General features: G+C 42.6%; 1 protein-coding gene across 1 annotated transcript in view; it reads right to left on the reverse strand.

Annotated features, from left to right (window-relative positions):
* F8 (coagulation factor VIII) overlaps nucleotides 1-22786 on the reverse strand; it is a 68255-nt gene that overhangs the window by 27347 nt on the left and 18122 nt on the right. The window contains exons 2-12 of the mRNA XM_081179167.1: nucleotides 20334-20434; nucleotides 18122-18244; nucleotides 16412-16624; nucleotides 12878-12949; nucleotides 10433-10525; nucleotides 8888-9109; nucleotides 7631-7901; nucleotides 6663-6837; nucleotides 4986-5079; nucleotides 2914-3125; nucleotides 478-628 (exon numbers count right to left, since the gene is read on the reverse strand). Of these exons, the coding sequence (XP_081035293.1) occupies nucleotides 478-628; nucleotides 2914-3125; nucleotides 4986-5079; nucleotides 6663-6837; nucleotides 7631-7901; nucleotides 8888-9109; nucleotides 10433-10525; nucleotides 12878-12949; nucleotides 16412-16624; nucleotides 18122-18244; nucleotides 20334-20434 (1727 nt within the window). The remainder of the gene's footprint in view (nucleotides 1-477; nucleotides 629-2913; nucleotides 3126-4985; nucleotides 5080-6662; nucleotides 6838-7630; nucleotides 7902-8887; nucleotides 9110-10432; nucleotides 10526-12877; nucleotides 12950-16411; nucleotides 16625-18121; nucleotides 18245-20333; nucleotides 20435-22786) is intronic.

The raw sequence follows: 22786 nt of genomic DNA on the forward strand, positions 1-22786 counted from the left end.
GTGGTGACTTTTTTCCTGCTTCATTAGATCTGCAAAACTTCCCTAATGAATTACTGCTGTTTGGAGGGGCCCATGTGCCACAAAAGTGGACAAAAAGAACAACACAGAACATTTGCTGAATAAAAAGTAATGCAGAAAGTTACAGGATATGCACTGATTATAACTGAAGTAGCATGAGCACCCCAAAACTTCTAAAGGCACAGACAGGTACTGAAAGCGGGATTATGTATGGCTGCTGCAAATAGTATCATGAGCTCAAATGATTATTAATGCACAATAAAAGGACTTCTGAAAGGGCCTGTACTGAATGAAATTTAGGTGATGTAAATAGATCTCTCACAGCACACTTAAGCTTGTATGTGGCTGTGTGTGTGTGTGTGTGTGTGTGTGTGTAGCTTTTCTGGGATAGGGATGCACCCTCCCCCCCCTTTCCTCCCCCACACCACACCACACAGCTTTTCTTCTTGGGCTACTCACTGTGCATAACGTTGGAAGCATAGAACTCAGGATCCTGGGGGTTGACATTGGCTGCATCAGAACAGGATTGGTTGATATTCTCCTCCAAGTACCAGCTGAGGTTTTCATCAAAGACAGAAAACAGCACAAATCTTGCTTCATCTGACATCATCTGGAAGAACCACAAATGAAAGGGTTGAGGAGAGACAACAAGCATCACTGCTCAAGGTTTTTTGGATATGGAGATGAGATGGCAGGAGGGGAATATTGTTTCCACCTTGCTTCTTTGTTATCCGGTTCTAGGTTTCTTGCTAGAATGTGTGCCTTTGGGTGCCCAACTCTGAACTGCTCCCCATGCAGACCTTTAAATCATTTCTCTGCAAACACCTCAGAGTTAAGCTGGAGTATCAGTAATTACAGCAATCAGCCAACTGTTTGGTTCCCATGCCAACTGGTCACCTCTAGTATATCTAACAGTAAGCTGATACTGCTAAGCATGGTTTGGGTTGCCATTTTAAAAAAAATGAATTGGGAAGAGATCTTGAGATCATCCAGTTTAAACACCCACTCACAAGTGGACAACCATGCAGAGCCTTGCCACAGTTATCCATGCCCTGGTAACATTCCATGTTAGATTATTACATTATTAATTTGAAAATTATTCAGCTACTCCATGACATAAGCACTAGGGTGTTAGCCAGGTTAGTACATTATTTATTTGAAAATTATGCAGCTACTCCATGACATAAGTGCCAGGTTGTTAGCCAGGGCTCGTCTTACAGAACTCATTATTCTGCTATTTTGTAAAGTCTTCATTGACCTCTTGCTTTTTTTGGTTACAATTCAGAGGGCTGGTCACCCATGGCTGCCTGTAAAGTACCTTTACATGGTCTAATAGACACATAAGGCAGCAGCAACATCTCAGAAGCAAAGCCAGTTTGGGCTTGGCAGTGTCTGGTTGAAAGTCTCTGAGTAGATGAGGACCATCTCCTTCCCCCACTGGCATCGTCAGCTGTAATGCTAAGTCAAATTGTGGCTTTGCATGATCACTGTGAAGCTTCCCAGTTGGAATATCACAGCCACAGAGTGATTCTCCCCAGTCCTGCTGCTGCTATGCTAACCAAAGTCAGGCTTTGGTTTAGCATTACATATGAACCTAGGCTTGTGGTTTGCCTCCCCCAGAAAAACCATGACCAGTAAACCAAGAACAAACTTTACTTTCAGCTTGTGGTTTGTCTCGCAAACCATGAGTTCCAGGTTCAGGCAATATGCTAAGCCATGCCAAGAAATATCTTAGCCCCAAATAGCAATAACAGGACTGGAAGAGGTGTGCTGCTGCTGCAGCCTCAGTCTTTGCTCTGGGAACCTGCAAGTTTGCACATTCACGCTAAGCATAGTTACAAATAGGTAGCCGTGTTGGTCTGCCATAGTCAAAATAAAAAAATTCCTTCCAGTAGCACCTTAAAGACCAACTAAGTTAGTTCTTGGTATGAGCTTTCGTGTGCATGCACACTTCTTCAGATACACTGAAACAGAAGTTGCCAGACCCTTCTATATAGTGAGAAGGTGGGGAGGGGTATTACTCAGAAGGGTGGTGGGAATGGGAGATTGGCAGATAGCTGAGATGAGCCTGTTGACGACTCTTAACGACTATAATAGGTCTTACAGGAAAAGGCAAGGGGTGAGAAGGTGAGAAATGGCTTAGTCATGTATAATGAGATAAGAATCCAATGTCTCTGTTAAGACCAGGTCTCTCCATTGTTTTAAGTTTGGTAATGAGTTGCAATTCAGCAGCTTCTCTTTCCAGTCTGTTTCTGAAATTCCTTTGTAGTAAAACAGCTACTTTGAGATCTTGTATAGAATGTCCTGGGAGATTGAAGTGTTCTCCTACTGGTTTCTCTGTTTTGTGATTCTTGATGTCAGATTTATGTCCGTTTATTCTTTGGCGTAAGGTTTGGCCTGTTTGTCCAATATAGAGAGCTAAAGGACACTGTTGGCATTTGATGGCATACACAATGTTAGACAATGAGCAATTAAATAGTCCCGAGATGGTATGTGTGATGTTGTTGGGGCCAGTAATGGTGTTGTCCGGGTGTATGTGGCAGCAAAGTTGGCATCTGGGTTTATTGCAGGCTCTGGTGCCAGTGTCCGTGTTAAGTCTGGTTGTAGTATTATTGTGGGTTAGGAGTTGTTTAAGATTAGGTGGCTGTCTGTAGGCAATGAAGACCTTTCTGTAAGCAATGAAGACCCCTTGGGAGGATAGGTGAAGGGAGGGGGGAATTTTAGGGGGAAAGAAGTGAGCATGGAAGCAAACAAGCAAACACACACACACACACATACACACCCCTTCTTTACTCATAGCTAACACATTTGGGCTCTAATACACACACTTACACATAACATGAAGTTGACCTCATGCTATTTTGTGAAGCTTTCTCCTAAGATACAAGGACCAACCTGATTCCCTCTCCGATCCATGGTCTCTTTGAAGCAGATCAGCAGTGGTCCAATTAGCCCAGAGGCTAAATCCCGAGCAGGCTTGATAGAGCTGTAATAGTAGTGAGTCAGGCAGCGGGGATCTGAGTTGGTTGGGCCATCCTCAGGCATTATCTTCCACCTGTAGGTGAACACCTGGTTAGGTCGAATGGGCAAGAGCTTCATAACGTGATCTGGGAGGAAACAAACCGTAAGACCATTTTGTTACTGTATTTGCCACCAGCTTTCAAAAATCAAAAACTGGCTAAAGATGTACAGGGCAATCCTAACTGTGGTCAGCTCAGAAGTGATTCAATGGGGCTTACTACCATGTCAATTTCAATTGCTCCCAGTTTCTCATTGTTCAGTCTTCTCCACAGTTCCACGTCAATTTGCAGGATTGTTTTCCTAATGTCCTCACACAAATCCATCAGCGTTTTAGTACTACTTTCTCCTGGCCTACACATTTTTGCCTGCAATTTTACCTAATGCTTTGCAAAAGCAATTTCCTCTCATATATGCATACAGCACTGTTTCTATTCCACTGAAGTTCATCTTCCACCAAAAACGACATTATTTGTTTTGCTGTCTGTTGTGGCAAAATTACATACAAAATTCACATAATTAATTGCATAAGTCACAAAAATTAGGTTATCATTACGCATTCTACCCCATTCATTTCAATGCAAAGGAAATAGAGGCAATTCCCCGGTTTAGGTGTGTCTGAATGATGGGTGATCACACATACATGCCAAACCTGGAAGTGGCCCCAAAACAGAGCCCGCTGACAGGCGTGGGGGACCAGAACGGAATCCCCATGCAAAAGGAGGATTGCCTGTACAAGGCAAATGAGAACATAATCAATGATGTATTATTTGCGGACTGAAAAGTGAATACTGATCCATTCTAGACATGGGACAAATCAGCAAGGACTAGCAATTTCCACTCCCATTTTTGCTGTTGATAAAATCCTCTAATAAAATCCCTACTCTTCTTTAAACAGGAGCTATACAGTGGTACCTCGGGTCAAGAATTTAATTCGTTCCGGAGGTCTGTTCTTAACCTGAAACTATTCTTAACGTGAGGTACCACTTTAGCTAATGGGGCTTCCCACTACCGCCATGCCGCTGCAGCACGATTTCTCTTCTCATCCTGAAGCAAAGTTCTTAACCCGAGGTACTATTTCTGGGTTAGTGGAGCCTGTAACCTGAAGCGTCTGTAACCTGAGGTACCACTGTAGTTAAGACTTGTTCTTGGCTATAGCTCATGTTTAAGAAGGAGACAGCTTAGCCACAATCTCAAGTTCAGATGACACTCTAAGCTGCCATGTCCACTGACCTAAAAGGACTGGAGCGCCAGCACATTTGCATGGTCCTGGTAAGCTACAGTTTGGCTTACCGTGACACGCAAACCAGATTGGTACACCTCAGTCTCTTGCAGAAGAGGGCAAGCAGTAGCCTTTAGAAAGCCACATGGCAGCCTAGCAAAAGGAAAAAGGAAAGGAAACAAAAAGTGGGGCATTGGAAGGTAAAATACAGTGGAAAAGTCCTGCTAAGACTGGAGCATGACTAACAGCAGACAATGGTAAGCAGCAGCACTGAAGGCAGGCAGATTTCTAAAAGAAGGTGGTGCATATTCTATGATGCTACACACGTACCAAAGTTAGGATTTTGTACCAAAGTGAGCACCCTGCCAATCTTGTTTTTCAAAGACATGTCTAGTCCTTAAGTGGAATACAAAGTAGGGCTTGAAAGCTGATGAGGAAACACCTGGTGATCTCTCAATTGAAAAGCAACTTGCATGAATTGTTCAAGATTGCTCCCCACCCCCATGATTAGCTGAAGCAGGATAAATAATTGACAAATATGCAAATATATGCATGGTTATTTTAATGTGTGTATGCTCATAGAGAACAAATAATTTCGGTTTTTCCTGGTGCTGTATGGCACAGTACTTTCCACAATAGTTTGATTAAAAAGAAAAAAAAGACAGTATGCATGACCATACCCAGCCCACTCTAAGAAATCTACTCCCATCTGCTGAACGAGTCTTACTTTTGCTGCTTCTCATGGGGTAAAAGGAAGTGACATTGGTGATGCCATGGGGGTAAATGTTGTACGGCCGGCTGGCTAGATTCTTGAACATAATCTGAAATGACAGTTTTCACATTTTAACCAGGATTTGCAGCCGTGCTGGAGCCCAAATGTCAGGTGTATCAATATATTTTATCAGAGCCTGTACACTGTTTGACACAAATCAATTCAGCCTCTGCCAATTTCTGTGAAAACTACCACAGACTGTTGAAATGGTTGTGTCAACGAGCCCTGAATCTTCCCTGAGAATCCTAGGTTACATCTCAGGTTGAGACCAACTACATTTGTTCTGGGTATAAGCTTTCGTGTCTATGTGCCCATCCTGTATTTTTATAGTAGTGTCCAGAAAATGTATTTCTTGCATAGATTGGTTCATTGTTAGGTTGATGGTGGGGTGAAAGTCACTGAATGTCTGGTGGAAGGTGTCCAGGGTCTGCTGACCATGTGTCCAGATAATAAAAATATCATCAATGTATAGCAGGTACAAGAGAGGTTTGAAAGGGTAGGAGTTTAGGAAGCATTGTTCCAAATCTGCCATGAAGATGTTGGCATACTGTGGGGCTATGCGTGTGCCCATTGCTGTGCCGCTGATCTGAGAAAAACCGCACCCCACCCTCCCACTATATATAAGGGTCTGGTGACTTCTCTTTCAGTGTATCTGAAGAAGTGTGCATGCACACGAAAGCTTCTACCCAGAACAAACTTAGTTGGTCTCTAAGGTGCTACTGGACAATTTTTTAAAAGTTTTTTATTTATTTCGACTGCGTCAAACAACACTGCTACCTACCTGAATCTCAGATTGAGAATATGATTAGTAGAAATACGAAACAAATAGGGCAGTTACAATTTACAAATTAGCAAAAGATTCAAGAAGGAAAATGAATACTGAGCTACAACCCTCAAACAGTTTCCCAAGACAGAATAGGTATATAAATAGTTAAGCCTTGAAACCTCAGGGTAGAATTGTCTTCAGCAGCACTGTTTTAAAATAATGCTTTAGAGTCTAGACCATATGAGTTCATTCAGATGACCATTTAAAACTTGGTTTAGGTGATTGTGAAGAAGCTGCAGCAAGAATCAGGCTTGTGTACTCCTACTCATCTCCTTGCTTCATATGTAAGATGAGGAGAGTGAAAGCTGTTGTTTTCGCATTAGAAAACAAGCCACAGTTCCACATCACATGTGAGCTCAGGGAACTGTGGTTTGTTAGCCAAAGTTGACAGGTTACTTACGCAAACCTTACTTTTCCTTTAGGCCATAGGGCCACAGGGTCTCCCATTTCTGCCCTATACATTTTTAAATTTCTAAAAGTTCTTACATAGTTCTTACACAGAACAGAATTGTAACATGAAACTGTGGTTTGGTCTAAAGGAAAAGTAAAAACTTTCACTCCCCTCACAGTTAAAGGAGGAGGAAAACAGAAGGAAAGTGTGTGAGCGTAAGACTTGCTGCAACTCACTGACAATCACCTAAGTCATAGTTAGGACTTAGGATGGTATGGGGGCAAGAGAAGGGTGTGGATGTGTGTGTGGGTGAATGACTGAGAAAGAAGGGGGGGTGAGAGAAAAAGAGACAAAGAGCGTGGGGTGGTATACTGATGATCACAAAGGGGTAGCTCTGACCTTTCTCATCTCTTACCATAAACTCATCACCAGTTTCTCCTTTAAGGACCGGCCCTAGAATCCCCATGTGGTCTGGTTTCGATGCCTTCCGCCTCTTGAAATTCGCATCCTCGTACTCCACAAACACGACTTTCTTATACTTGGAGCCAATCCTCTGAGGACCTTGTTCCAGAAACTGCTTGGCATAAGCACTGCAGAAGAGAAGGGAGAAACATTCTGGGATGAGCTGATGTTAGATCTGGAGAGGGCTATCATGCTTTGGCCATCACATCTCAGGCACCTGAGACGTGCACCTAGCCAGATAAGTATTCATCTCATCACAGACTTCATGGAAGAGGCCCTGGAGTATTGGCAGTGTCACTGTCAGCGGTCATCATTGTGGGATACCTGTCAATGTAGGCTGAGTAGCAAGTTGTTGAGCAGGAACACAAATTGTCTTGCCTAGCTTGACCCACTATCCAACCATCAACTTCTCTGTGACTACATTTCCTGTCTTAGGTGTTTGTTTTGTACTGCTTAGAAAACTACAGCTGCTTTTATGATATGACTGTAAATTGCCTTAAGACATATTTGTAAAAGGCAATTCCTAAATTAAATAACTACTACTACCACCATCACTGGGGGCTGGCTGGCTGGCACTGACCTATGAACAGAACCTTTCCAGTGGTGGCTCCCAGATTGTGGAATGCCCTCCCTAGTGACCTACAGGTGGAATTCTAAAACAATCCTGTCTACCCAGGTATTTCAAGACTGAAAGATCACTTGTTTTGAGAATGTTTTAAAGAATTTTTAGAATGCTTTTTAAAATGTATTTTTAGTATTGATGTGTTTGCCACCTTGGGCTCCATCAGGAAGGAGGGAGGCAGGGAGGGAGGGATAGAAACTGAACAACAATGATAATGATAATATTACTGTGCCAGATTCTGCTGCAGCCTGCCACAAACTTAGACCCTATGCTTACAGAAACACAGCTGACCCTGTTACCTGGATAAATAAGTGGAGTTATCTGAAGCATAGTCCCAAACAACCTCTTCTGCTGCTATATAATGTTTCCAGGTCACAGGCTGCCTCTTGGCACGGGAACGGCCTGTAATCCTGGGTGGAGAATCATCCATTTGGATCACCGTGCTTTCCATATCGGCCTCACTGTATTCAAAGTAGTCCTCTTCGTCCACGTAGTCCCCTTCCGCCACCCTCATCTTCTTCATCGGTAGGTTTGGGCAGACTTCTACCGTAACTAAGATTTCCATGCCAGCTGGAAGTAAAGGTCAGAAATAGGTGTTATTTCCTATGTGCCTACTTTGTCTTCCTTGGGCTTAGAGCCCACTAAGGTGGTTAACCTGTGTCTGGCCTGCACCCCTTCACATTTCAGGTGGGAAATCTGTTGACGTCTGACTCCTCCTCTACAGACAACATTCCCTGCACAAATAATGCTGTTGTTCTCAGAATCTTTGATCCTTAGTATGTTGGTGAGCTGCAACTCCTATAATCCTTGGATAGTGGCCATTCTGGCTGCAGCTGGTGAGGGTTGTAGCTCACCAACATATTGAGGGTCACAGGTTCCTCAACTCTGCCCTACACAATTTAAAATTAAGCAACTCACAAATTCATGAGGCTGATGGCATCTGTAGTCTATCAGCATCCATAGGCGCCGACTCCATGGGGCTTGAGGGGGCCCGAGCCCCCTCAAAAATTCGTTTGGGGGGGCTCCGCCCCCCCCAATAATCTCCGGCGCCCCTCCAGCAGAGCGCCATCGCCGCCCCTCCCCCAGCCCAAAATGCACAGGGTCGGGCTGCATGCCTCCTGCCCTCCCTCCCGAGCATAAGCTCCACCCAATTTCCTTCGGAGCTGATTAATAGGCACAGCACGCTCTCCCCTATTCGCTCACGAGGAGGCGGCGCCACTTTATTTGCATATTCATGAGCTTATTTATTATTCATTAGCTTTCCCGGGCCCCCCCAATATTTTTTATAAGTCCGCTTCCCTGTCAGCATCTGGAGCGCCACAGGGTCTCCCATTTCTGCCCTATACAGTTTTGAATTAAGCAACTAACAGTACGCTGGAGCCCCAATAGAAGGCAGGGTGCAGAAGCTAGTGGAACCTCTCTGTATCCTAGCCTGTTACTACGCATCTCATATCAACTCAAATACCATTTTTCAATAAAGGAGGGAGGAGAGGTTCACCCATTGGTTTTCCATTTCTGATCCTTCATTAGCACCTCCTCTTTCCTATAGCTTTTACCTTGCTGGTGTGATGGGATCTGGCAGAACATCTGAAATATGCCGATGGTTGTGGGCATTGTCTCGGCAGTGAGAAAAGTAGCTGGGGAGAGGTCCAGAGTAGTATGCCGATGGTGTCTCACAAGGAAAGTGTGGCCCTCAAAGAAAATGGAGTGGACTTCAGGTTTGGTGCCCAAACTAATGACATACCAGTAGACCAGTCTGTTCTGGCACACCTTGAAATCTACAAGAGATATGGAAAATATACAAGTGAGGAAACTGTTCAGTGATGCTCAAGACATCCCAATGGGTGCTACCACAGGCTGAATCTGGCACTGAAGATTTTATTTTGCCCCTGGCAGCCAAGCCAAACTTCACTTGTAAGGTAAAGAAAAAGTGTCTTCCACTTTATAGAAACAAAAATGTTCCATGCTTTAATGTTGGATTTATTTATTTTTTAAAATCATTTTGGATGTATCTCATCTGTACATTCTTACGTTAAATACCATGTTAGAGACTATGGTGAATCTCTTACTGCTGGAAGCACTAGCTTTGTTTATGAAGCCTGATCACTCAAGAATGAATTGGTTTTGATGCTATCAAACAGGGACTTGGGGTCAGGACAAAGAAGCAGAGGGAGGAATCTGGAGCCTGGGGTTGCAGCCAAGAATCTTGAGCCAGGAGTCAAAAGAGCAGTTGCTATTGTTATTGCCCTTTATAGTCCTTCCAGACAAGGAGGAGAAACCAATGACTAACCTGGGTCAATGGAGTCACTCCACAGCCTAGAAACCCTTTAATAGCAATGCATGTTTCTCCCCACAGCTATGAAACAGCAACATACAGGTCTGTGAATTATATATTCTAACTCAGGCATAGGCAAACTTGGCCCTCCAGATGTTTTGGGACTACAACTCCCCTCATCCCTAACTAACAGGACCAGTGGTCAGGGATGATGGGAGTTGTAGTCCCAAAACATCTGGAGAGGCAAGTTTGCCTATGCCTGTTCTAACTCCATCAGCTTCTAACAGTGGCAAAAATACTAGGGCTAGTCCTTCTGTACAGCATGGTGAAACAGAGTGCTTCAAGCCACAGAATTTAGCCAGGTCATCTCCACACCAGACCTTTAAAGCACTATTAATTATACCACTTCAACGGCCATGAAGAAACTGTAGCTCCTGCTGAAGTGGTATAACAGTGCTTTAAATGTCTGGTGTGGAATATGACCTTAGCTGAAGGCAGAAATTGGTGTCAGGATGGTAAAGTAAGACTTGGCTGGCAAAAGGGAATATCTGTCTAGCAAAGTGGGGTGCTGTTTGGTGTTCTACTTCAACTCACAAAACAGCTTGGGCCAACCCTGAAAAATGCCCCTCCTAGGCCATCATACAAAGTGGCTCCTGAGAATATAGAAGCTATATAGAATATAGAAATTTAAAACATCCCTCTGCTTTTCCATTGTGCTTCTGTCAGCTTCACTCATGGTGTTTACATTCACCACCATCACCTTCTGTCAATCATTCAATCATTCACTTCTTTTTTTCTTGAGGGGAAAGATATAGGTGGCACTTACCAGGCTGGGAGAGATTCATGAATCCACTGATAGTGTGCAGCTCAGGGGACAAAGCATTTCCTAAAGTGTTGGATTCAGAGTACCAGCTTTTGCCTGATGGGAGACATTTGAAAGGCAGAGGAAGATTGCATGACTCTTCTCAAGATCCACAAGAATTTCTGCTTCAAATATACAGAATAGGCAGAGGCAGCTGCTGTGAAAGAACTTGCAAGTCATTATTGAAAAAAGAACAACAAACATGGCAAAAAAAAAGTGTGCTTGGACATGGAGTTTTAAAACATGGACCTGTGCCAGGAAAGAGTGAGGCAAAAGGTAAGTGTGGATAAGTCCTTTGTTGGATGTCCATTAGTTCTAATGTTATAACACACGAAGACAAACATCTCCCAATCCACTTTTTCCACACTGTGCATTATTTTACATACCTCTACTGTGCCTCCTCTTTTTTGCCTTTCCCCTGCTATACTAAAACCACAAAGGCACTTTCTCACAGGAGAGTTCCTCCAACCCTTTAATCGTTTTGTCTGCCCTTTTCTGGATCCTACTAACCATGGGTGTAGCCAGGATTTTTGTTAGGAGGGGACCAAAAAGTTGTTTAGCTTTTTGGGGGAGATCACAGGTAAAATTCCCCCCTAAAAGAGGACACTACGGGGGCAGGCTTTTGTTTGAGGGGAGGAGTCTGCTGTGGGGGGACAGAAACTTAGTTAACTGAGTGTTTTTAATGTATTTCAATACTTTTTGGGCTATGCCCAAGCTATTAACCCATAATCTCAATATCATGCCAATAAAAACTAACAGGCTCACTCACTTGGCAGCAACTCTGGTGTCATTTTCAGGTGGAGCGTTTTCATTTGCTTGGGTTGCTTACCAGGAAAGCTGGCTTTAGGTCTTGCTTTATCAGTTCTGTTGAATTTTATGGATTTTTAAAATGCCTACTTTCTTCTTTTTTATCTATTTAGCTGTTGTTCGCTTTTAATTAGTGTGTGTGTGTGTGTGTGTGTGTGTGTGTGTGTGTGTGTGTAAACTTCTACCCTGGAAATTTATTGAAGAGTGTCATAAAATGTTTTGTGGGTGGTATTCAACAAAGTTTTACTCACAGTGGGAATGGTAGACCCACTGAAAGTAAAGAACAGGCCAAAGTTAGGTTCAGTAATTTCAGTTGGTCTACTCTGAGTAAAACTTAGTTGAATAAAGCCCAGCAAAATAAGTCAGCAGTCTTGTACATACTGACCTGGGAGTAAGTTCCAATGACTAATGAAGCTTACTTTTGAGGACAGGCATAGGATTTTCACTTAAAAATGGGGGTAAATCCTGAGACTATAAACAAATAAAGTTTATTTTTTCCTATACTCTTTTACTCATTCTCCTGCTGTAATTGAATTAATTCCTGTTTCGTAACTGGCCCTTCGAAGTCTGGCTGACTCTTGGGATTGCTTTGAGATTCCCCAGTCCAACCTGTGCAGCTTCTCATCAATATTATAAAAGGGCTATGGAAATGATGCAGAACCCATGGTCTTCAATATGTTGCTAGACTCCAGTTCCCATCAACCCTGACTGCTGGCCATGTTGGCTAGGGCTGAGGGGCGTTAGAGTCTGACAATGTCCTGAGCTTTCCTCAACCTTAGTCTAAGGCAATATCACTCTGGATCAGACCTGATCTAACACATGCAGCAGAATTAGATAGGTGAAATATTCATCTGGCAGACTGGACTATACCAATCTAGTCTACCAGGTAAGGGATTATATTGGTTATGGTTCTCCTGATGACCAAGTTTCTTGCAATCAAAAAACAAAGTAATGCATCAGGAAGAAAGGTAGTCAACTTCCTGCTGGGCTAATTTTCTACTTGAAATTATTTTACAGTGTTGCTGCAATAAAAAGTGTTAACACCCACCAACCAATAATCTGAAATGATAGTCTACTCTATTGCCTTAGGACTATTCTACCTTATTGCTATCACATGCTGAAGCATGATAACATCTCAGTGGCAAATCACTTGGCCAGTCCTTGAAACTCTTAAGGAGCCTTTTTGGCACCCTGAAGACACACCAATTTATTGTGTTATTAGCTTATGTGGCCCAGACCCAACCTAGTCCATAACATAGCTCTTGAAATATGTTTATCTGAAGCTGTGTCCAGGGTCACCACCAGTTTTAGCATCATCCTTAGCAAGAGAAAGGAAATTGCTATTAGCTACAGAAGGTTTTTCCTCCCTGCAGGGATGTAGAAAAACATACAAAAGATGGAACATGGGAAGCTGCCTCACACTCACTCAGGGTCCTTCTAGCTCAGTATTTTTTACACTGAGTGGCAGCAGCTCTCCAAGGTTAAAGAGAGGGGGGTCTCTCCCAGCCCCACCTGGAGATGCCAGGGATTCAACCTGGAATCTTCCACATGCAAGACAAATATTCTACCCTCTTCTCCCCTTCCTCCCCACACCATTCTTACCTTCATCAAACACTGCAAAGAGTAGTACAAATTCTTGCACTATGCTTTGAATTCCTTCGCTCATCAGGGTCCCTGCATACAAGATTTTTGAAAATGGAATCATTAAAAAAGAAAAAGAAAACCTCCAGTACCCAGTCCTGTAATACAGCAGGGCTGGGCAGAGATAAAGAGCCACCACTTACATCACAGCAGGGACAATTATATAATCTCTGGGGTGCTCTTTGCCAAACCTCTCCATGCCTCCCTTTTGCAGCAAGAAACCCACAAAATAAGCTCAGCAGAAGAAGAGGTGGGTAATGCTAGCAAGCAAAGCCAAAACTAGAACTTTAATTTTGAAAAAATCTTTTATTATGATTGACCAAAATATCAACAAAGGGTGATCCAGCTTTTGAGTTATAGAATCATGGAATTGTAGTTAGAGGGGACCCTTAGGGTCATCTAGTTCCTGCAATACATGAACTCAACTAAAGCATCCATGACAGATGGCCATCCAACCTCTGCTTAAAAACCTCCAAGGAAGGAGAGTCCACTTTCCGAGAGAGTCCATTTCACTATCAAACAGTTCTTACCCTCAAAAAGTTTTTCCTGGTGTCGGAATCTCCTTTCTTGTAATTTGAAGCTGTTGGTTTGGGTTCTACTCTCTGAAGTATGAGAAAACATCTTCATGTGACAGCTTTTGATATTTAAATATTGCTATCATATCTCCTCTCGGTCTCCTCTTTTCCAGGCTGAACATACCAAACTCCCATAACCATTCCTGATAAGGCTTGGTTTCCATACCCCTAATCATTTTGGTAGCCTTCCTCTATACACATTCCACATTTTCAATATCCTTCTAAATTGTGACCCGGCTAACCTTTCCCCTGCAACTGTTTCCCTTCTACTTGTGTATACTCTTCCTTCATGATTTCCCATTTCTTCCATTTTTTATAAATGCCCTTCTTAAATATCAGTTCATCTGTAAGCTCCTTACGCAGCCACACTGCTTTCTTTAGATACCTCTAACTTTTCTTACTTGTTGGAATTGTCTGCATTTGTGCCTTCAATGGTTCACCTTTAAGAAACTCCCATCCATCTTGTACTTCCTTCTCATGGATTTCTTCACAAGTGTACACATGCTTTACTGCTCCTCCCTTCTTGTTTTGTCTATTCCTTTATACCCCTTAATTTCTACATTCCAGTCATGAGCCTCATCCCACTAGCCATCAGTAAAGCCTATTAGGTCATATTTGCCTTCCTATATTATCGTCTTGCTTGTTTCACATACTCTGCACATTAGTACAGAGACAACTGAAATCATTAGCCATTCCCTCCAGCTGCTTCCTTCTTGTAGTTTCCTGCCCTTTAGCAGAATTCTGGAGCATCATCTCAGTTTCCTGTGCATCAATGAAGCTATTATCCCACATAATATGTGTTCCCCTGTATTTTCTCCCCCTGCCCTCAGGATTTGGTTTAAAGATCTGATCAGGTTTGCGAGACTCTTAACAAACACATTCTTGCCAACCACTCTGAGGTGCAACCTATCTCTAGCCTGAAGCCCTTCTTCAAGGAAGCAGAGACCATGGTCCAAGAAGCCAAACATTTCCTAACAACACCTGTGATGCCAGCGATTACTTCCAGCATTTTCCTCTCTCTTCCTGTGCCACAACCTTCAACAGGAAGGAGTGATGAGAAAACCACCTGTGCTCCAAGGCCCGTCAGCTTCCTTCCCAGAGTCTCATAATCCCTTGCTGTACATCAAAGGCTGTGTGTGGCACTATTGTTTGTAGCCCCATGAATCAGAAGGAAGTGGTTGTGGTCAGTTGGCTTTATAAGACTTGGCAACTTCTCTGTCACATTGTGAATCTTTGCACCTGGAAGACAGCACACTTCCTGGGACATCCTGTTTCCTCTGCACACTGCTGCAGACTCCTCAGTAGGGAGTCACCTACCACCACTTCCTCTTGGGAGTGGCAAGGATTGTTCTGTATATTGTACCTTCCAAAGCCACTTGGGTCTGAGGTCTGCAACTGCTGTCCTTGCTCCTTTGGCCCAGAATTGGTGTCAGAAGTAGGGGCATGGAATCCATTTTGCAGCTCCACTGACACAGCATGGCTCCTGACAGTCCTGCTTCTGTGTGTCATGTTCCTCCCAGGGGTTTGTCTCCTGCAATCTTCAATCTTCCTCCACTGCTGTTCCAGGACAGTACACTCTGCTCTGTCAATAAATTCCTCATCTTTCCCGGTAGCTCAAAGGATAGGTGGCTAGGTGGGCCTCAAATTACTATAGTGTCTCTTCCAGCAAGGTACTTGCTGCAGGTGTAGTTTTGCACATTCTCAGGCAGGAAGAAAAGCATGGCACTGGTGTTGGAAGGACATCCCTCGCTGTCCATGTCTCTTGGTCGTACGTATACCTGAGCCTCCCCCTCAAACACCCCTGCTAAATACCGTACAAACGCCCCTGTTTACAAGTCCTGTTCATGAGCTAAATAGAACTGCAGCTGGCTGCTAGTCAACAGAACTCTTCAACTGGTTGGAGTTTAAGCAAAGTACTGGGGTGTGAGTTTTGTTTTTTTAAAAAACAACAACAACAACTGGCTTGGTACTGAAGCCATAATGCCTGCACTGGTCAAAAACATACTTTTGTAGTATAGTTTTAGAAGTGGTTTGGCAAAGGTTGGTTATCATGAAAAGGATTTGCACTTCAGAAACTTCCACTGCTGGCACCTCCCAAGAGCTCCCATGTTCTACTCACAGCGGGCCAATAAAAATAATTCCCTTCCTTGTGTTATAGGAAATGAGTAGCTTCCAGAACGGAACAAAACAGGACTCTTGAAATGTTGCTTTAACTCTCTCCATTGTCTCAGATATTTTCTTCTCCCTCCCCCTCCTTCCCGTCTTCCAGATAGCACATTTGTTTAGCACATGGAGCAATGAGTTGGACAATGTTGGGTACTAATCTTATCCCAGCCACGAACTTATTGGTTGGCATGAAGCAAGCCACTATTTCTCAGCTTCGTTGCCCTGTACCTAATTCTGAACAATATAGATAATAATATTGGCCTATGTTTTAGGAGTGTTGTAAAGGCTGAAGAGACAAGGGCTAATAAGGCCCTTTACAACATGAGTCCAAGATATCTGATCCCTTATATCCTGACCTGATCACTGAGATATTTTGGGGAGTCTCAGCTGGTGTGGTCCTCCATGGCTCAGATGCACAGCTTGTAGCTACTAGAAGCCGTGCACTCAGTGTAGTGGCCCAAGCCTGTGGAACTCCCTCCCACCTGAGATTAGACAGACACCTTTCTGGTTGAACTTTAGGCACACGACTAAGACATTTTTGTTCCAGCAAGCATTTTAAGGAAGTGTTTGGTTTATTATACATATTTAGTGTTTGATTCTCCCATTTTCTGTAAGTTGTTTTTATGCATGCTACTTAGAAATGTGAATAATTAAGTGCTATAGAAATGTGTTGAATAAACGCCTATGAAATGTCTGCAAGTATTTCAGAAAAAGTGATACAAATGGGAAGGTCTCTTCCATCTCCTGGTCTTACCTGGCTGACAAACCAGCAGGGCCCCAATCAAGCCAGAGTTGATGTCCTTGACACTGTCCACACGAGAGGAGTAGGCATAAGTCAAACACTGTGGGTCAGACCCGGTTGGACCTTGCTCTTTTAAGATGTCCCACACGTAAGTCTGAGTCTGGCCAGGCTCCACAGCATCATCTTCTTTCTCTGGCCTGCTGCTTGCATCATCATAACCTGCCCCTGAAAACACATAAGCAACCTTTCAGTTAACATTACAGTTGCTGGAGCCAATCCTTTCCTTTAAGGGTAGGAATGGGTGAATCTTTTAATTTTGGTTTCTCATTTTTCCAATCTTAAGTTTACATTCCCCCATCATCAGCACTTTATTGTGATTCTCCCCCCTGCAATATACACATATGTGCATGTGATTTTGCCTAGTGTACTTATTTTTGCAAAGCAATTTCCCATATTATAATACTTTTTTAAAAAAATTATTTCACTGACATGTTAAAGCACACTTTGGTGTATGCATTACTTGGGTGGAAAACTGCATTGCAAAATTTGGTGAAGAGTGAATTTCAGAGGGCTTCTTTGTTTCAGTTCGTGTATAGTGTGAATTAGGTAGGTTCGCTTTAACATATGAACTGAACTGAATTTATCCCCCTTCCCTATTTATGACAGCCTTTTACTGAGGTCTAATTTTCACACTACAGGAGTCAGCACACTGGATCTGAACATGACTTAGGGATTGTCCAGACGTCCTTTGTATTGTGTATTCATGATGATTTGTGCTCATTATGGTACTGGGGCAATTATATCCAATCCTACTTCCAATTCTGTTACAGGATTGGTTTGGAATGCCACAGAGACAACTGGGTGGCAGTGCTCTTCTAGGAGAGGGTTGCCCCTTTCACCTGGCCATGTCATATTGTAGGCAGGAGGACAACAGCCCAAGAGCTAGTCTTTATTTCATCCGCTCTGGAAGACAGAGAGACTTGGCTTGCTCTCTGTGCTGAATGCAAAGTTATGGCTTTGGTTATCCACCTGGAAAACTAATGGGAGTGCAAGATCTATTGGAGTATCTAAGCTGTGAGCTCCTCCATCCTATGCTCAGGATGTATAGATGCATAAATATAACCAGCTATCCTAAGGACATCACAGTCTCTAATGACCAGGAAAACAAAGCTTGGATAAGTACTGGAACCCCCTGGAGTCTGTCACTCTTCAAATACTGGAGTGCCTGCCACAACACTGATTGCAACTGCAATAGTTTGGGGACAGTCACACTGCTTTGTTTACAACTGGTGAGCCTCCTGTAACTTCCAGCTGAAATCCTGTAGCTTTTTACACAACAAATGTTCCAGGATGGTGGTGGGAGGTGGGGAGTTATCCCACTTTTGTTGTGATTTAGGTCAAGACTCCTCCCCATTACAATAATGTAGTAACACTGGGGAAGCATTGCAGATCAGCTAATATGAATGATGCTTGGATGGTCCAGTATAAATGCACCACTAATGAATCAATCATTGCATCAATGCCATGTTGCAGAATATATCTGTAAAAAAAACCCAACCCAATCTGGATATGGCTGTAGAAACACAGGTTTGAATCCCTCATCAGCCACAAAGCTAATTGGGCAGCCTTGGATCGGGTGTTAGAATGTGTGGGCCATACCAAATTCTGTTAAAGGGGTGTGCAATATGAATGGACATGGTGCTCTGTGTGTATCAAACTCACCCTCTGAAGCTTTCCAGTAGGACACCCCTATGGCGTGGATGCTGAAAGGACGGGAAGCCAGATTCTTAAAGGTTACGACCACCTTGTCATGAACTTCTGCTCGGATGGTAGGGCCCAGAAGACCTGTAGGGGAGAAGGAGGATGGGAACCTTAATATCTTGGATCCCACTTGATTAAGAATTTGAACTCAGGTTGCAGTTTTTACCAAAATGTTCAATGCTCAGATCAATGTGATACATAGGCAAAATGCTGTTCAAAGGCACAGCAGGTGCCCTATATACAGCTGCACAAGTAAAGATGTCGATCCAAAAATGATAGCCCCCCACCCCACCCCTTCAAACCTGCAATAAGCAAAAGGGGCAGGCACAACCAGTGCAGCAAGCAGTTCTGATCCTTAGACTGGGTAAGCAGCCTAGCACTTCTCTGACAAGGTTGAACCATCCCTGTCTGTTCATGCCCGTGTTGGCATCTCCATGATTTGGGTGGTGGAGGAGGTGGACAGGAAAGCTAATGTAACAGCCAACAACACCCAGAGAGGTGACACTGGACAGTTTTCTTAGGGTTGCTATATTTCAAAAAGTGAAAATTCGGATACAAAAGTTGTTGTAGAGCTTTTTTGTTTAGTTTTGCCCAAAGTTGAGGTTTTTTTGTTTTGCTTTTTTTGCAAATTCACTAAACTATAGACTTCCAATATGCCATATATCCAGGTTTTCCCAGGCATGTCAGCTATTTCCGTCTGGACACTATTTCTGACTGCTATATTCCAGCTATGTCCGGCAAATTCCAGGCGTATGGCAACCCTATGCTTTCTGATAACTCCAGAGGCAGAGTTGGCAGAGCAATAAGAACCAGCCTCTGTCAGCTTTGAAGATGGAGCCAGGGCTTTTTTTCCTCCCCAGCCAGAACTTGCCAGAACTCAGTTCTGGCACCTCTCATGTGGGCGCCATTGCCATTATAAGAGAACAAGGGAGGCGCTCATGGTGAGTTCAGGCACCTCCTTTTCTAGAAAAACAGCACTGCTGGTGCCCATTGGGACTTGTGAGACAGAAGGCAGGGCACCCAAACCATAAGTGGAGCCAGAGCTAATGAGCCTACTGAAGGCTCGTACACACTTCCACTTGTGTAGTGCCTGGAAAACAGAGGTTCGAGTGATTTTCTGCTGGACCCGCACTTTCTAGGCATGAGAGTCCAAGTGAGTTTTGCCTTGCCCTGCTGCTTACCATTGAAAGCCCTCTTTTTAGCAGTAGAATGGGAGAAACCTGAATTAACAAATGAAGCTGATAAGCAGTGTTACCCCACCTCCACCCCCCGGACTGGTTTAAGTCAGAAAAGGCGGGCTAAGCACAGACTGCGGTTGGTGAAGCAGTGCCCCATTTGCACTTACACTGCTTAGAATGAAACAGCCCCGAACACTTTTGACATTTCTGTATTTGCAAATATGTGGGTAGCAGAGCTGACGTAGTAGGAAGAGATACTCCTACAAGGGAACAGATAACAAGCTCCAAGAGAGGGCACATTCTCTACAGCCAGCTCACAGATCTCAATTTCACTCACAGATACATTTCACTGCCTGTCTTGTAATCAGTAGCTCCCTTTGGGGATACCTAAGCCAACCATTCTATGCTAAATTAGCAAGCAATCTACTTAATAAAGACATGCAGCTATAACATAAATATCCCACGTCTTCACCAAATGATCTACAAAGTAGTTTGCAAGAAAACGAATGTGTCAAAAACCACCATAATACAAGTAACACTTAACTTAAGTTTTATGCATTCAGCGTTAATGTGCTTGGTAAAATAATAATAATAATAATAATAATAATAATAATAATAATAATAATAATAATTGGGGGCAGAAAGGGTGTGGGTGTCCAGGGAAAAATGCCTTTGGCAATTCCACCCACCATTGAATTCAATGCCTCCAACTGGAGAGTGTAGAATAGATTCCTCATATGTTCATTTTATGTGCTTTATTTAAATTGGGGAATTAATAATTGATTCCAATTTATGCATTGTCCGGCCCCATCTGCACTGTACATTTAAAATGTATTATATCAGTTTAAAAAGTCATGGTTTCCCCCAAAGAATCCTGGGAGTTGTAGTTTGTTAAGGATGCTTAGAGTTGTTAGGAGACCCCTATTATCCTACGATTCCCAGAGTGGTTTAACAATCAGTCCCTCTCTCTACAAAAAAGAGGTCCTTTTGCTTACCCATCCAAGCAGGCTTGGGTTTTGTTTGTGTGAAGGTAGAATCTGTGTATTCCAGATATATGGCTTTCTTGTACCGAGTGGTTGGCGTGGGGGAGAATACCCTGGAAAAGGAAAGGGGCATGGTTAAATTAAACAGATATAATCTATACTGTCTGTATTTGCTTTGAGTTCTGAGCTATCAGATTATATAATTTATATTTATGCCCAACTCTTCCACCAGTAATACCCAGAGCTACTTACAAAAAAAGGAAAAACAATAATTAGGAAATAAACACTCAACAGTAACCCACTCGCCCCCCCCATAATGAAAAAGTAATAGTGAAAAACAGCGATTAAAATAATTAAAAACAGCATAATTAAATAATTATAATTAAATAATTAAAACCTGCTTGAATGGGGGGAAAAGTTCTCAATTTCTATCTGTGGCCACATCTGGCTTCATTTAAAGCAATATCATACCACTTTAACAATCATTTCTTTCCTCAAATAACCCTGGGAGCTGCAGTTTGTTATGGGTGCTGAGAGTTATTAAAAGACCTCACAGTGTTATCATTCCCAGAGTTCCCTGGGAAGAAGGGCTGATTGTTAAACCACTCTGAGAAAACTGTAGCTCCATAAGGTGAATAAGGGGTCTCCTAACAACTCTCAGTACTCTTAACATACAATAGTTTCTAGGATTCCTTTGGGGGAAGCCATGATTGCCTAATATGGAACGATGCTTCATGTGTTCTTTTTCCAGGACACACCCTCTTTTTCAGGATTAAAATTTTTGTCCTGGTGGATTTTTTAAATTTGGCAAAACGTCCAGGTCTTTATTGTTGTTTGTTTGTTTACACAGTAACCCAATCTTTTTTAAATAAATAAAAACAATATAAAAAGCCCTACGCTGACCAACATCTTCCACTGTAAAGAATTATACAAAGAATTAAATCAGTTTCTCTGCAACTTTCCCAGTCCCCCCCACAGTGACCGTTTTAGAAAGCTGTTAAGCTGGCTGTTTCATGGTTGTGACAGAAAGCTTAGAAAGAGTTTGGTGATGCAGTGCAGCGGAATTCCACCAGGGTGCTGAGTTGTAAAAAAAAAAACGGTAAAAAGGGTTTTTCATTCTGAAATTGGTGACTAGTGTCTTTGTAGCAGTATACGGACAATAGAACGCTGCGGAGCTGAATTGGGGACAGGAGAAACAGAGCTGTGGGAGAACATTTGACATAGGTCTCATTTCAGTCAGAGGGGGAGCGATCTTCTGGAAAGTGAGGAATCCCATAAAGAGAAATTGGGAAGCTGAATTGGAGCTAGGAGAATTTTAACTTCTACTGAATTTAACCTATTTATACTTTATTGTTTCCTGAAAGAATTCTATCTCCTGACACATCTTTTTTTTTCCCTTACCAACTTCGTTCTGTAAAATAAACTCCTTTTCCTGTTGTTTTTTTGCAAATTAATTTTTTATTGATTTTCAGTACACATACATACATTCATAAATTACACATATATAGCTTACATATTTAACTTAGGCTCTATCATGCCTCTGACTTCCTTCCATTTCTTTGGTAAGTATCAAATAAAGTTCTAATATCACGTACTCTATATATCTTATTATCAACTACACGCTGTAAGAGTTATTCCAACCCTACCAGTGTCTTCAAAGATTTACAATTGTTTCTTATATACATCAAATATTTACTCCAATTTTCTTGAAACTTCTGCTCGTCCTGATCTCTTAATTTTCCTGATAGTCTGGCCAGTTCTGCGTAGTCCATCATTTTAACCTGCCAGTCCATTATATTCGGTATTATGTCTGTTTTCCAGTTCTGAGCTAACATATTTCTGGCTGCTGTCGTGGCATATAAAAAGAAGTTTTTATCTTTTTTTTAATTTCCTTTCCAATCAATCCCAGTAAACGCCTTTCCCTGTTTTAACTTCCCTAGGTCTGCAGGTTTTCTTTTCAAAAAAGCAAAACTTGGCCCGTAGTTAAGGGGGTTCACCACCATTGGCGGTAACATCATGATACAAAATGAAAAAACCGCAAGTAGAATAAAGTGTTTTATATTTCTATGAGGGGAAAACCTTGTCAGAAAATGGCACCCCCTCAGAAGTGAAAGTAGAAGTGAAAGGGGACAGTTGGGAGAAGCTCAGTCTGAAGGAGCAGCATCTGAGGAAGTTCTAGTCAGGATTTAGAATTTAGGAAAACAAAACTTGAAATTGTTTAGTTCTAAGAGAACTTGTAAAGATTTGGAGGTTCTAGATGAAGCCAGGACAATATATTTGCATCCACTGATATGTGGCAGTCTCAGTGAGGTTTACTCAGAGACGAGAAATAAAGAAACCTCAGATTGTTTACTCTTTAAGGAAAGAGTGAGGATATGATTTGTGCTCATTGTTGAACAGAGCAGAAAAACAATCAGAGATATTAAAAGGAAACTGGTGAAATGTATGCCCAGTTAGGTTGCCTC

Source organism: Podarcis bocagei (genome assembly GCF_964188305.1).
Source record: "Podarcis bocagei genome assembly, chromosome: Z".
Lineage (NCBI taxonomy): Eukaryota > Metazoa > Chordata > Lepidosauria > Squamata > Lacertidae > Podarcis > Podarcis bocagei.